This window comes from Alternaria viburni (genome assembly GCF_023758015.1).
Source record: "Alternaria viburni strain BMP 2772 chromosome Unknown scaffold_1, whole genome shotgun sequence".
NCBI lineage: Eukaryota > Fungi > Ascomycota > Dothideomycetes > Pleosporales > Pleosporaceae > Alternaria > Alternaria viburni.
In genome coordinates, this window is record NW_026055770.1 from 1,883,169 (window position 1) to 1,897,496 (window position 14,328).

Consider the following 14,328-nt stretch of genomic DNA (forward strand, 5'->3'; position numbering starts at 1 on the left):
TCGGAGATGCCATCATCTCCGACATCTCCTACGCGTGTCCGCTGCGCGCGCAGGAGCGAGATCCTTTCAACACCGAATTCGCCATCAAATCTCTTCGAAAGACCGAGCTAATCGTCGGGAATGTGGGTCACTAACCTCCTTCCCGCAGCTGCCTTCGCTGTTGTGGTAATGCGAATGTTGTGAGATATCTCGCCATTGGCTCGGCACGTCGGTCTGCGTCAAAGGCGAGGCCGAGCGCGAACAGGCGTGCAGGCCTACATGCAAACCTACCCCAATAATAGCTTGATATCGAATGTGCGGATCACACGGATTCCATGGTAAGGAACGAAGCACCGTTACGCCTCTCCATGTCAACCTCAATGATTGACTACTTAATCATGGCCTAGCCCAGCTCTCATCATACCAACTCCTTCACGCTCAACTTCCCACCCCTAGTGCTATCGTCTACTACCATGTCGCAGACTACAAGCTCAGTGGCGTCTTTGCACGAGGAGAAGCCACGACTTCCCCAATCCGATGTCGAACAACCGCCAGCACCAGTCGATGAAAAGCAACCCGATACGACCGAGCCTACAGCGGCCGTGAGCCCATTCCATCCCAGTCAATTCCCTGATGGTGGAAGAGACGCCTATTTGTGTCTCCTCGGAGGCTTCTGTTGTCTTTTCTGCTCATTTGGATGGCTGAACTGCGTCGGAGTGTTCCAAAGTTACTACCAGCGGAATCAACTCAGCGCGTACTCGCCGTCTACCGTCGCCTGGATCGCTTCGCTCGAGATCTTCGTCATGTTTGCGCCTGGACCTATCGTCGGTTTTCTTTACGATAACTACGGCCCCAAGTACATATTACTGTTCGGTACTTTGTTCCACGTGCTTGGTCTCATGATGACCAGCCTATGCACCGAGTACTGGCAGTTCATCCTCGCCCAAGGCATCTGCAGCCCCCTAGGTCTGAACTGTATCTTCCAGGCAGGAACGAGCACCATTCCTACATGGTTCTTGAAGAAGAGAGGCCTGGCATACGGAGTCATGGCAGCTGGCAGTGGACTAGGCGGCATCATCTTTCCCATCATGGCAACACACCTCATCCCCGAAATCGGCTATGGCTGGACAATGAGAACATTTGGCTTCCTCATCCTCGGCATGATGACTATCGCTTTCCTCACTGTCAAATCTCGCCTACCGCCACAGCCCAGAACCTTCGAGTTCAAGGTGTTTGTGGAGCCTTTTGGCGATATTCGCTTCGTCTTACTGACAATTGCGTCATTTTTGTTCTTCATGGGACTGTGTAAGTTGTCCCCCTGTACGAGCTGCCGATAAGACGCGTACTAATACCAGAGTTAGTTATCCCCATCAACTTCATCGAGGTTCAAGCGATGGCCGCTGGAATGTCGACTACCTTGGCTGGATATCTTCTAGCTATTCTCAACGCCGCTAGTATCTTCGGTCGCATCATTCCCGGTGCCCTCGCGGACAAGGTTGGCAAGTTCAATATGCAGTCACTCTGGTGCCTCGTAGCTGGCATTCTGGTCCTTGCCCTGGCTATCCCCGCATCAGGTAACGCGGCATTCATTACATTCGCCGGCCTCTACGGGTTCGCTTCCGGTGCTTTCGTGTCACTGTTGCCTGCCCAGATCGCATATATTTCCAAGGTCGAACAGATTGGGATCCGTGTTGGTGTTGTCTTCGCCTGCATCTCAATTGCGGGTTTGATCGGTAATCCAATTGCAGGAGCGATCGTCGTCCAAAACAATGGAAAGTACTGGGGGCTGAACGTCTTCTCTGGTGTCATGATGATGGCGGGAGCAGGCATGTATATACTGACGAGGATGTATATTGCAGGATGGAAGGTGCTCGCACTAGTTTAGTTGCATGCGTAGTCAAAATCAAGCTTTGCCCACATTACGGGATGACGGATGTGCTTCATTACGAATGCGTAGTTATCTTGAAGCATACTTTGAGTAAAAATATAGACGATCTTAGATAATGTTACGTGTAAACATTGAACAGCTCGTAAGCAGCAATGTACGATACAACTTTTGTTTATGCCCTCGTGCCTTTCGAAACTCACTTCGTGTTCCACGTCGATGCGTGAGAAATCCTTAACTCCGTACTGAGTCCGTGTGTTGAGCGCACGGACCGTCGATTCATGATAGTACCCAGGAGTGTCGCAGCTTCCTACACTCTGTCACTACACATTATGAACCATGTCGACGCGTCCAATGTTCTGGGCAAACGTTAATCATCAGCTTACCCACACTGAAGCGTGGTCAGAGCGTCTAGTCTGAGGAAGCACGGGCTGTTCGTTGTACGAAGGTTTGTACGATTCGCACATGGCCTCGTACATCAGCTTTCATGACCTTCCGCCGTTGTACGCACTGCACGCTACTCACTCTAATCTGTATTCGCTTAAAAACACCCGTCGACCTTGAGACTCGTTCCTTCGTACCTAGGTAGTTGTACAAACAAGTGCCACCAAACAAGCAAAAGACGAAGCCAAGGGTGTTGTACGACTGCATAGGCCTATCACATACAGATTACTGAGCGGCCTATCATGCCCAAGCAGCGCCAGACCTGTACACGGTGCTCTCAGAGACGGCAGAAGTGCGATCGAAAGGCACCTTGCACAAGGTGCGTACAGAACAATGAAGGTCATCTTTGCACGACCAAATGGGTGAACGGATACAATCCAAATGTTCATCGCAAATATCCCCGGAAACTTTCGGCAGCCGGTTCAAGCGACACATCTACATCTGGCCCGTCTCCCGATGCAAATGCTCAGGTCGCGCTACCCCCAATCCATCCCCAAACGGCAGGGTCTCAATCGGGTCGGAACGAGCCGCATGAGGAAGCAGTCTGGCGAACCGGTTTACCCGACATGACGATTAGCGCTATATTGGAAGAGAAAGATGCAGACGCCAATCAAAGCCGTTTCGACAAGAGCTTCTCTTACGCCCGGTCGAAACGATCGCCACGAGATGGACCGAACGGGTCGACCTCTATTGCGAGCTGCTACTCGGCTGCAGCGAGGATAGTGGAGACACAGTACCTGCAGTCGATTCTACCGCCGAGAGAAAAGTTAATGCTTATTGTGGAGCACTACGAACAATACATGATGTACTGGCACGGCGGCATCTACCATGGGCCAAGCTTTCGAAAGAAGCTGCTTCAAGCGTATGGTCAGTCGTGTGAGCTTGCTCTGCAAGACCTTGACTGGACATGGGTAGCCCTCTTGTGTAAGTTGACCTCCATTTCGAATGATGCAGGCCAACCTTACTTGATATGCCATCAATGCGAAGGTTACGGTGACCAGACTCAATCTTCTCGGTCGATACTAAAGTCACTAATTCCAATCTTGTAGTCGCAATTCTTTCATCCAGTATCATCGGCTCTTCAGAAATAGCTTCGACGTCCTGGGGCTTCTCGGTTGACGACAAAGTCCAGCTGGCACGCATATGGGGCGGAGCATCGATCTCATGCCTGAACCTTGGGAATTATACATCGCAATACAGTATTCACTCGGTACAGACAATTCATATCATGCACGCGTATGAACATCTAGCTGGCTCAAGTAATCAATGGATCGCTCTCCGTAGCGTGGGGGTAGTCATTGCGAAAGGGCTTGGTTTGCACAAGTAGGTGGCATAGATTCCTGAGATACGGACTCTAGTAACTGATCAAGCAGACTTGGACCCCATCCAGACGACGATAGGATAACTGAATTGGACGCAAGACAGAAAGAAGCATTCATCGAGCGCGAAATTGGCCGTAGGGTTTGGTACGGGACTGTATGCCAGGAGTGGTACGTCTAAAGCACGGTTCAGGCGATTCATGAACAATTCACTCATCCATTCTTTAGGCTGTGTTGTACTTCATCCGCCTCTTACACGTTGACACTCCAATGGCGGCATTTCACGAGCGCAAGGCCGCGCGAATTAGACGAGGAAACCATGACGCCCGTCGCCGACACAGAAACTCCGACAATCGTAGGCGTCGCCAAGTGGACCTTTGACTGCGCTGCGTTACTTCTCGACGTTCACAACGCTATGGTGGAACTCGAGGACAAAGACGACGCTATCAAATACGCCACGATCCTCAAATTTGATGGCGAAATGCGTACTTTGTGTGCGGAGAAGCTGCCGAGATACCTTCTTCCTCGGGTACCTCACGATCCCAGTTGGCCACAATGGGTCGTCTGGGCGAAGCGGCTGCACCACGCATCGACACATCACAAGATCATTATGAGTAAGTATTCACCATCATAGATTGTGCACAGACGTATACTAATTCTGTCACGTATCATCAGTCCATCAAAATTTCTTGAGCAAGAGCTTCAAGGACGTCCGCTACACATACAGCCGGTGGGCCTGTATGAGCGCAGCGCAGAGTCTCATTAGCTTATACACCACTCGAGAAGCGCAAGAGCCGCAATGGTGGGTTGAACAAGCTTTCATCATCACCGCCGGTATTTGCCTCATTCTGGAGCTCTTTCATCGTGCTGAAGCAGACGCGGAGGCACAAGAGTGCCATCTACATGTCACGCGAGCTATCAGGTACTTGCAACTGTTTCACACGTCAAGTGTTGCAGTACATGGCGTGCGTCTGCTCATGTCGCTTTTGGCAGAGTATGAAAAGCTCAGGGATGGATCAAGCCACAGGTCCACACTATCAGCGGACACAGCAACCACCCAAGCCTGTTCCTATATTCCCAGCAACACGGCTGGTATTCCCATGCCGGACAACGACCGTGCGACTCAACAGCTGCCTCTAGATTCTGAGGTTCAACCAACATTCGCCGATCCGACCACCTGGAATTTCGATATCGACAGTCTGGGCTTCGAGGATCTGATGGACTATCTGCCTTCAGAAGGCTTGTTGAACAATAATGTCTTCAACGCCAGCATGTTGTCTGGTACTGGATGGCCGATGTGGTAGCTCTTTCCCCATTCATTAACAATCGCTCTTACCGATCGCGCTGGTTCCTTCCGTTACGACAAGCAAGTGGTCCGACACCGAGGTGGCTCCTCCCTTATCGTATCTTTTCAGAGCTCTGTTTAGTCTCCGCGAGTAGCCAACCTGACAACTGTATGCTCCCGCATGATCGATTGCGTAAACACCACCTAATAAGGTACGCTTGTGACAGCTCATCATAAACACGCGCTAACAGATACAGTCACTCGGCGACGGCAGTATGTCTCAGGACCCCGACCTCGACAAGATGCTTGTGCTCGACGCACTGAGTAGCGGCCTCAACATGTCCATGACAGAGCTCCTCAGCATCCTCGGTCGACAAGCCCCGATCTCCAACCTTCTTCTCGGACCCGTCATCAGACCACAGCAAATCCCCATGACGGCGGCATCTCATTCCGAACCGAGCACGCATCTACAACAGAAGGCACCGGCGGCACAGGAGCGACAGCACCTGGAGAGGGAGTTCCACATTGTATACTGGACCGCTTTGGGTCTCGTCACCCTCATCGCTATATCGGCTGTCTGGACGAAAGCTCACATGGCGGCGCAAAAGGGTCGGAAGTCGTTCGAGGCCAAGAAACCTATGTCGGATGTTGAGAAATGGCATATGCGGCGTCAGAAGGCCCGCGATGAGGCGTCCTTGGCACTTGGGCAAGTGGATGATCAGTCTCCGGGTACGTGAATGCGTGGCTAGAAACAGAATGCGGAAATGGTTTCGCGATGCGGGAGGGCTACACAGGGAGCTTCTGCGCTTCTGGTTTGTATTTGTATCTGCTCGTGGAGGATGGCAACCGCGTATGGCAGATTTTAGCGTATCAAGCGAGGCAAGAGAATCGAGTGCATGTATAATACCGGATCACTGAATAATCTCCGCTAATCACAACTGCTCATTGTCTCGTAATCTTCGTTTCTGTTGCTGCCGCTTCATCAGAGTCGCGCATCCAGTCAAACCTCGGCAACTCGTTGTACCCCACACCCGTAGACGCGTCGATCTCCCGGCATGCATATGGTGCATGTACTACTCTCGTTGTTTACTGCAATGCTTCAACTTGTAATGTGTAAGGATACGCCGCTAAACTAAGATTGAGGTTGCGCCTGTTGCTTTACAAAGATGAAGGCCATCCACATCGACAAATTTGTCTCCGTAAGCCGCCCATTCAAGTACCATTACCCTCCCTAACAAACACCTACAGAACGTAACAGACCTCAAACCTACCACCATCTCAAATCCATCCTCAAAATCGTCACAAGACATCCACATCAAAATCACCCACGCAGCCGTAACCCACGTCGACCTCCTCTACGCCCAAGGCCTGCACCAAAACAACCGCAGACACGTGCAACCGCCCTTCATCCTAGGCACAGAATACGCTGGCTTCGTTACCCACAGCCCCCCTTCCTCTTCCTTCCCATCCGGCACCCGCGTCTTCGGCGGCGGCCTAGGCGCCTACGCAGAGCAAATCTGCGTCTCTGAACCCTCCATCCGCCGCGTCCCCTCGCAATGGACCAACGCTGAAGCCTGCGCCGTTGGCGCAAGCGGTGCGGTGAGTTATGGCGCTTTGATTTCTGTTGCGCAACTCAAAGCCGGGGAAACTGTTCTCGTGCTCGGTGCGAGTGGCGGGTTGGGTGTCATGGCTGTGCAGATTGCCAAGGCGGTTGGGGCGAGGGTTATTGCTGTTGTTGGAGGGAAGGAGAAAACTGGGGTTGTGAGGAGTGTTGGGGCGGATGAGGTTGTGGATTATGGACAGGAGGGGTGGGAAGCGAGGGTTAAGGCGTTGGGGAATTGTGGGGAGGGGGTGGATGTCGTGTATGATGGGATTGGGGCTGTGGAGAGTGGGATTAGGTGTTTGAGGTATCGGGGAAGGTTGGTCGTTGTTGGGTTTGCGGCAAGAGGGGGAAAGATGGAGAACCTGAAGGTTAATAAGATTCTACTCAAGGGAGTTGCGGTGTTTGGTTATGTAAGTATGCCTTTCCTGGTCGTCCTGCACTTGGGATTTTGCGTGTTCGTTTCGTGTGCTGACTCACGATAGCGGTTTGGAGAAGATGGGAGAAGAGATCCGCAACGGACTCAAGATGTGTGGGACGGGTTCATGAAGTTGGTTGAGGATGGTAAGATTCGGCCTGTCATATACAAGGAGGATTACTGGGGGTTGGAGGCGGTTAGTAGAGCGCTGGAGGATGTGAGGGAGCGGAAAGCTTGGGGAAGGGCTGTGACAAGGGTATGCGAAGTAGAAGAGGATAAGACGGAGCAGAAGGCAAGGTTATGATATTGAGATATAGATGTTGCTACTCAAGATGTCGACTTGACGCGATCCTCTGTGGGCAGTAGGTCGCGATCTCCTATTTGATGGTGTGTCTCGTGATGGGCGTGTAAAGCATGTAAATTTGCAGCTTTCATACAGAGACCATCGTAATTATACTGAATCTGTATTGCTTTAGAGGTGAACTCCACGCGTTGGTCATGCTTCACCCTGGAGGCGTGGCGTCGAGGCCATCAAAGGCGCACGGACCCTCGCGGCGCGCCGGCTTAGCGCGGTTTCTTTGGATGGGCCTTGTTCGACGTTCCCATGTTTAAAACATAGCCCGTCAACTTCGACGCTCGCCGTCTGCTCTTACTTTCCTCCTTTTCCCTCTCCGACTGCGCGCCGCCCGTCCAAAACTAATCAGCGGATAGCATCACCCTCACGTCCGCTTGATTGCCGCGGTCACACCCCCGAGCTTCGCGACAGCTCTTAACAAGGACACGCTCCTCTATCACCACACGCATCGATAATCATGGCGTCCTACGGCAGCGACCCCGAAGAGGAAGAAGAAGACTTCAACCCCGCGCCTGAAATCGACGAGGATGACGTCGCGCCAACGACCAAGGCCTCGCGCAGGCCCGTAGACGAGGACGAAGAGGACGAAGTCGATGCGCCAAACAGGACAGGCAATGACGACGAAGATGAAGAGGGCGGCGGCATAGATCTCGACGATGACGATGACGAGGAAGATGACGAAGAAGATGAGGACGACGAGGATGTTGTCGTGGGTCTCATCATTCATTCGCGCTGTCTAAATACTGACTATCCTAGGCCCGACCTGCCAAGCGAAGAAAGAAGGCCAAGCGCAACATGTTCATTGATGTTGAAGCCGAAGTCGACGAGGATGAGGAAGAGGAGGAGGAGGGCGACGACGAGGGTGTTGATGAAGTCCACCCCGATGATCTCCTTGAGCCCACGGGCGCCGATCTCGACGACCGCCACCACCGCGAACTTGACATGCGCCGCGAAGTCAATGCACAAAAGGACGTTGAGGAGCTCGCCAAGGAGTTCGACGAGAAGTACAGGCGGCGTGAGATGCAGAGCACTCGCCGCGGTGGAGCCGGTGCCGTTCCCCTGGCCCTACCCACAGTCGACGATCCGTCTATCTGGGGTTGCAAGTGCCGTCCTGGAAAGGAGCGCGAGATCATAATGTCTATTCAGAAGCGTATCGACGAGAAGATGCGCACAGGTCAGCCAGTCCAGGTCTACTCGGCCTTTGAGCGAGGCCCTACTGGACCCCAGTCTGGTTTCCTCTACGTTGAGGCCGACTCGAAGCAGGCTGTGGTGGAGTTGATCGAGGGCATACAGAACGTCTTCATGGGCTCTGGTCAGTTCTCGATTCCTCCAAAAGAGCGTCCAGATCTGCTCCGTAAGAAGAAGCGTGCGCCGTTGGAGGTTGGCAAATTCGTGCGCATGCTGCGTCCCCCCACATACAAAGGCGATCTCGCAAAGGTCGTTGAGGTCTCGACTAACGGTCTTGACTGTGTCGTACAACTTGTGCCACGTCTAGACTACGGTCTGAACGAGGACATCAACTCCGCCGCCGACAACAAGCGCAAGCGCGGCTTCTTCGGTCGACAGGTCGAGCGTCCACCTGCGAAGCTTTTCAACGAAGCCGAAGCGAAGAAGCGACACATGAAGCATCTCAGCATGACAGGATCTGGCAACCAAAGGGCATACACATACAAGGGCGAGGATTACCAGAACGGCTTCCTGATCAAGGAAGTCAAGGTCAACTGGGTCAGCACTGAAAAGGTCAACCCCAAGATGGAGGAATTGCAGTTCTTCGCAATCCAAAACGCGGATGGTACCGAGACCATGGATCTTTTGGCTGTCCAGGCCGCGCAGAAGGCCGCAGACTCTGGCTCCGCCTTCGCTGCGGGAGACAACGTCGAGATTTACACCGGTGAACAGAAGGGTATCCGCGGTACAACTGTCACTGTCATAGGCGACATCCTGACGCTCCGTGTCAGCGAAGGTGATCTTCGCGGCAGAAGAATCGACGCACCCGTCAAGACGCTACGGAAATTGTTCCGCGACGGTGATCACGTCAAGGTCATCGGTGGCAGCAAGTATGTCGACGAAGTTGGTCTAGTCACTAGAATCAAGGATGATAAGATCACCTTGCTTTGCGACTCCACTCAGCAGGAAATCACAGTCTTTAGTAAAGACCTGAAGCGCGCTGCTGATTCGGCAAACGTCGGTGCTGACTCCAACTTTGATCTCTACGACTTTGTACAGATTGAGTAAGTTATCTCCTCCCGTTGACTTGACAACGAACTAACATTCTACAGTGCCTCAACCATCGGTTGCGTCGTTCGTGTCGATCGCGAAGTCCTACGAATTGTCGATCAACAAGGCGATGTCCGCACACTCCTCCATACACAGGTCTCGCAAATCGTGGGGAGGAACAAACATGCTGTAGCAACCGACCGCGACGGATCCGAAATCCGACACGAGGACGACGTCAAGGAGTATGGAGGCGAAGGCCGTCAAGGCAAGGTTCTATACATCCACAGAGGCACACTTTTCGTACGGAACCGCGAGCTCGTCGAGAACCAGGGTATCTTCGTGGTTCGAAGCAACAACGTTGTTACCATGGCAGCAAAGAGTGGTCGCGCTCAAGCACAGGGCCCAGATCTTAGTGGCATCAACCCTGCCCTGAATGCAGGCCCGAACGGCAACGCGACTGCTATGCCTCCACCCCGTGCCACTTTTGGCCGTGACAAGCTCATTGGCAAAACGGTTGTCATCCGAAAGGGTGCCTACAAGGGCCTGTTGGGTATTGTCAAGGATACCATGAACGACGAAGCCCGTATCGAGTTGCACACAAAGAACAAGCAAGTCTCGGTGAAGAAGGAGCTCCTGACTATCAAAGATCCCATCACTGGCGCCAGTGTCGAAATGGGAGGCAAGTTCCCCAACCGCTCACGTGGAGGCTTCTCTGGTGGTCAGACAAGCTACGGCGGTGCAGCTGGCGGACGTACACCCGGCTGGGGCAACTCTGGTGGTGGTGGCCGTACGCCTGGCTGGGGAGGCGGCGGTGGTGGTCGCACACCCGGTTGGGGAGGTGGTGCCGCTGCTGGAGGTCGAACGCCTGGTTGGGGTGGAGATGGCGGACGCACTGCGTATGGCGGAGGAGACGGATCACGGACTGCTTATGGAGGCGGCGATGGCTCCCGAACTGCATATGGCGGCGCAACTGCATACGGAGGCGCCACATCATATGGCGGAGCGACAGCCTACGGCGGCAATGATGGAAACCGTACCCAGTACGGTGGCTTCAACTCTGGCGGCCGCACACCTGGTTGGGGTGGATCATCCGGAAACACCGCTTCAAAGTCTGGTGGTCTCTCTGCTCCTACGCCTGGTGCTTACAACGCCCCAACACCTGGCGCTTACGCTGCTCCTACTCCAGGTGGCTACGGTGCTTACTCTGCGCCTACGCCTGGTGGCCCACCCATGGATGCTCCTACTCCAGGCAACTACGCTGCGCCTACACCTGGTGACACGTCGCGTGGCGGATATGGTATTGCGGCGCCCACACCTGGCGGTTGGGATGCTGCGACGCCGGCACCTAGTGGCGATCCTGGCTACGATTAGGAACGTAGACGGTAGTCTGCAGTGTAAGATAGGCAGCTGTAGTATGGGTTTGCGCGAGACTGCCCAGCGAGTGGGATCTGCGCATGGCAGAGCACAGTGGGATCTTTTGGATTTGTTCATTGCATTGCTGGAGTTGGCAAAACAGGATAGCTTAAAGTCAGATTACAATTTTAACATCTTCTTCCTTGCATGTGTTGACACCGTCATTTTGATTTCTCGTGCAATGAAACGCGCGTCCGATAATCTTGACTAGAATGTTCACATCTTATTGAAGGAAGAGACTGAACATGTGCATTACAGTCTAGATCAGCATTGAAATGAAAGTTAATAAGGTCATGACGCAACGCGACCTTCTAGATTGTTAAGTTTAGATAGATATTCATCTTCCCCCGGTGTGACTCTGTTTCACACTTGCTGCAGGGTTCATCGCGGCCGTCCGTCATTCAATCACTACAAGCTACATTCAACAAAGCAACATCAATAACATCTCTGATACTGTTTATACGGATATCGTTCGATCGATCAAAGACAGTAACTTAGCAAATGCGCAGGAATCGCCGAGAGGGAAGGATTTGCAGCAGAAAATGTGACATTGCTGTAATAAGTCTTATCTAAATCATGATCTAGTAGACTAAGAAAAAGGAAAGCTGGTATCACCCCACCACTCTCTGTGTAAATGCGAAATAGTCAAAGATGAAATGAAATCTGAGTTGTCCACAACTCACTACAACACCACTCACTCCACAACCATGCAACAAAATTTTCTAACAAGAAAGGAATATTACATTTAGTACTTGCGTACACGCCTCTGGATGGGAGTACCGACGGTGACCTGAGCAACGAATTAGTATATGTGATCTGACAAAAGCATGGTAGGGAGGGAAGAGCATACCTTAGCATCAAGAAGGCCCAGATCAGCGTTGATCTCAACGTTGGTGGCACGAGGCGTAGCGTTCTGAGCAGGAGGCATCGAAGTGTTACCGGCGGATGCGCCAATCTCCAAGATGTTCTCTCCACCGAGGGTGTTCTGAATGAAACGGGAGTTGAACTTGACAATCTTCTTGATAGCGTTGAAGTCCTCAACAGAGACAGGAAGAGGGTCCTTGACAATGAGGAAAGTGACGCCCTCGGCGCAAGGAGGGGTGGTAAGCGAACCGCTGTACGTCTGGATATCAGAGGTCTTGAGCGTCTCAACAACGTCGGTGAAGTCGATGCCGGAAGAGATGGTGGTCTTGGTGCCCGGTGTGGCGATGTCGGCGAGCGAGGAGGACAGCGATTGGATCATGGATGCGGAGTCGCCCGAGGAGATCTCGAACATGAGCGCGATGACGGCGAGTTGGCTTTCGTCGTCGACGCCTTGGTGCACCATGTGGATCTCCAAGGGGAAGTATTCGTCGTTGATGTGGTGCTCCGAGGGGGTGTGCATGTGGAATTGGACGAGGCGGAAGTTGGTGCCCGCGTAGCTGGTTGTGCCGTTGACGACGACTTCGATGGTCGTTCCGAGGTTCTCGAAGATTACTTCCGCGTCGGGGATGTCGAGGACGGGGCGGCCTGAGGCGGCGGTGATGGTGGCATCTGGTGAGGGTATTAGTAGAAGATCTTTGGGCAATTGAGGGCTAGAGAGACGTACCAATGTTGATGGGAGACTGGTTCGTGCCGGACTTGCATGCTTCGTTCTCAGGAGCAAGCGAAGCCCAGTTGAAGGGTCCGTTCATGGGTCCATAACCAAAGGTGTTAACCTCAACGGTGTCTGCGCGCTTGAACTTGGAGAGGCCGTGAAGGCAGGTCGCGGATGCGGTCGACGCAAGGAGGAGTGCGGAGAAAAGCATGATGAGCGATGTACTGGACTGGACTGTAAAGAGTGAAGGGTGCTGTAAAAAGAACACTGAAGGAATGTGAAAGGCTGCTGCTGATGTTTCCAAAACACACTGCGGGACGGGTTGTTCTTAAGCAAAAAGACAAGATCGTGTATGCCTCAGTACAAGAGATTAGACAAGAGTACGCGCAAGATGCCTTGGTAGCGGATGCTGATGTCGACCGTGCAACACGAACGAATGTGGAGTATAAGAGCAAGACAGGATCAACCTAGTCGTATTACAAGAAAGGCAAGAGAAGGACAAGACCCGAATAAGCCCGAACACCTGGAGGCTGAGCCAAAGAGAAAGTAGGTACAAGGAGGAGTTCGGCGGCAAAAACGGACCGTATTAGAACGAACAAGATGGAAGAACGGAAAAGGCGGCTAGAATGTCAACTAGAAGGCTTGAGATGCAGAGCTAAGCACAAGATATACCTACAATCCATGAGCAATGCTGTACAAAAACGCTCCTCGCTCAAACTCGTTCCGGCCGGTCGCATGTCTCTACCTTGCAACGAAAATCCTCCGCAAACTAGACGCGCAGGCCAAGAAGACCAAGTCATACGTCAAGAGACCTCCAGAACGCCGTTTCTTGGCCAGTGTATACAAGACATGCGAGGAAGGAGCGGGAAATTTCCATTACAGGTAGGTGCCAAGTCGAGTATGTGGTTAAGGAGTCGCCCAGAACGATATTGAGGGGCTAAACAGGGGTCAAGACTTGTGACATTTGCTTGGTATGCTGAGACGTTGACAGCCGTCCTGCCTGTCGGAAGCGAGCAAGGTCCATGTTGGACCCTATGCTGACGGGTAAGTTGGACGTGCTCTGAGATGACAGATAGCAAAGCCATGAGATCTGTGCCCAAAAAAAGGTTCATCGGTACAGTGCCGAATGATGCTGATGCACCGTTGTCCCAATTGCGCAAGAAACCCTGAAATAATTAGTCGACATAACCACCTACTCCATTCCTTCGTCCAAGAACTTTCTCCACATTCTCGCGCGCCAAGTCCAAGAATCGTGTGATTTCTCCAAAATAACCCCAAGCACTGCAAAGCAAGGCAGCCGAAAAGCCGTCGAGCTGGCTTCGCCACATGATGGTACTGAGTAGAAATTACCCCGAAGGAGCTGAAACGCTTGCAGAAAGCGCGCTTTCTGGACACGTCGCTTGGCGAAGCCCTCCAGGCATATTCGAGGCTCTGCTTTACGACGTGCGACAGGGATGCGCAGCCTGGTGTACTTTATCCATGGTTTCCAAGTGGCCGAACCAAGAGCGAAAGTCGTCGTCGATGCGATAGGTCGCACACCGCTGCTACTGTATCAGGTTGTGATCAAACCGATCAAGCGTTCGCCCACATGCTCCTTTGCACTCGCGAGATCAGTCCACTTGTGAAACTGTGGGGTCATCGTGAGTGCGTGGCTAACTCGAAATGAGGCAATGAAGAAAGGGAGGCGAGTCTCCAATGCGTTTCTCGTTGCGCCTCCAGGCCGAAAACCAACATCTAGAAGCTGTCGTGAGGCATATCTTGAGGGGCTTGGCAGGCAAGAATACATAGTACACGGCGTACGCGGACGCCAAGCCGTGATGATGGCGCGTATGGAGGT

At 52.7% G+C, this 14,328-nt stretch overlaps 5 protein-coding genes across 5 annotated transcripts; 4 read left to right on the forward strand and 1 right to left on the reverse strand.

Annotated features, from left to right (window-relative positions):
• Positions 1-452: 452 nt before the first annotated feature.
• Positions 453-1,864, forward strand: J4E79_000673 (uncharacterized protein; the record flags this gene model as incomplete). The annotated part of the gene is made up of 2 exons (XM_049349589.1): positions 453-1,284; positions 1,341-1,864. 2 exons carry the CDS (start codon positions 453-455, stop codon positions 1,862-1,864), a joined length of 1,356 nt encoding a protein of 451 aa, XP_049216376.1.
• Positions 1,865-3,946: 2,082 nt separating this feature from the next.
• On the forward strand, positions 3,947-5,649 carry J4E79_000674 (uncharacterized protein; the record flags this gene model as incomplete). The annotated part of the gene is made up of 3 exons (XM_049349590.1): positions 3,947-4,241; positions 4,303-4,927; positions 5,187-5,649. 3 exons carry the CDS (start codon positions 3,947-3,949, stop codon positions 5,647-5,649), a joined length of 1,383 nt encoding a protein of 460 aa, XP_049216377.1.
• A 429-nt stretch (positions 5,650-6,078) lies between these two features.
• On the forward strand, positions 6,079-7,234 carry J4E79_000675 (uncharacterized protein; the record flags this gene model as incomplete). The annotated part of the gene is made up of 3 exons (XM_049349591.1): positions 6,079-6,111; positions 6,161-6,697; positions 6,998-7,234. 3 exons carry the CDS (start codon positions 6,079-6,081, stop codon positions 7,232-7,234), a joined length of 807 nt encoding a protein of 268 aa, XP_049216378.1.
• Positions 7,235-7,742: 508 nt separating this feature from the next.
• On the forward strand, positions 7,743-10,873 carry J4E79_000676 (uncharacterized protein; the record flags this gene model as incomplete). Its single annotated transcript, XM_049349592.1, has 3 exons — positions 7,743-7,994; positions 8,042-9,516; positions 9,565-10,873. 3 exons carry the CDS (start codon positions 7,743-7,745, stop codon positions 10,871-10,873), a joined length of 3,036 nt encoding a protein of 1,011 aa, XP_049216379.1.
• A 787-nt stretch (positions 10,874-11,660) lies between these two features.
• J4E79_000677 (uncharacterized protein) lies at positions 11,661-12,702 on the reverse strand (the record flags this gene model as incomplete). The annotated part of the gene is made up of 3 exons (XM_049349593.1): positions 11,661-11,705; positions 11,766-12,448; positions 12,504-12,702. The coding sequence occupies 3 exons, from the start codon at positions 12,700-12,702 to the stop codon at positions 11,661-11,663; spliced, it is 927 nt and encodes a 308-aa protein (XP_049216380.1).
• Between the last annotated feature and the right edge of the window lie 1,626 nt (positions 12,703-14,328).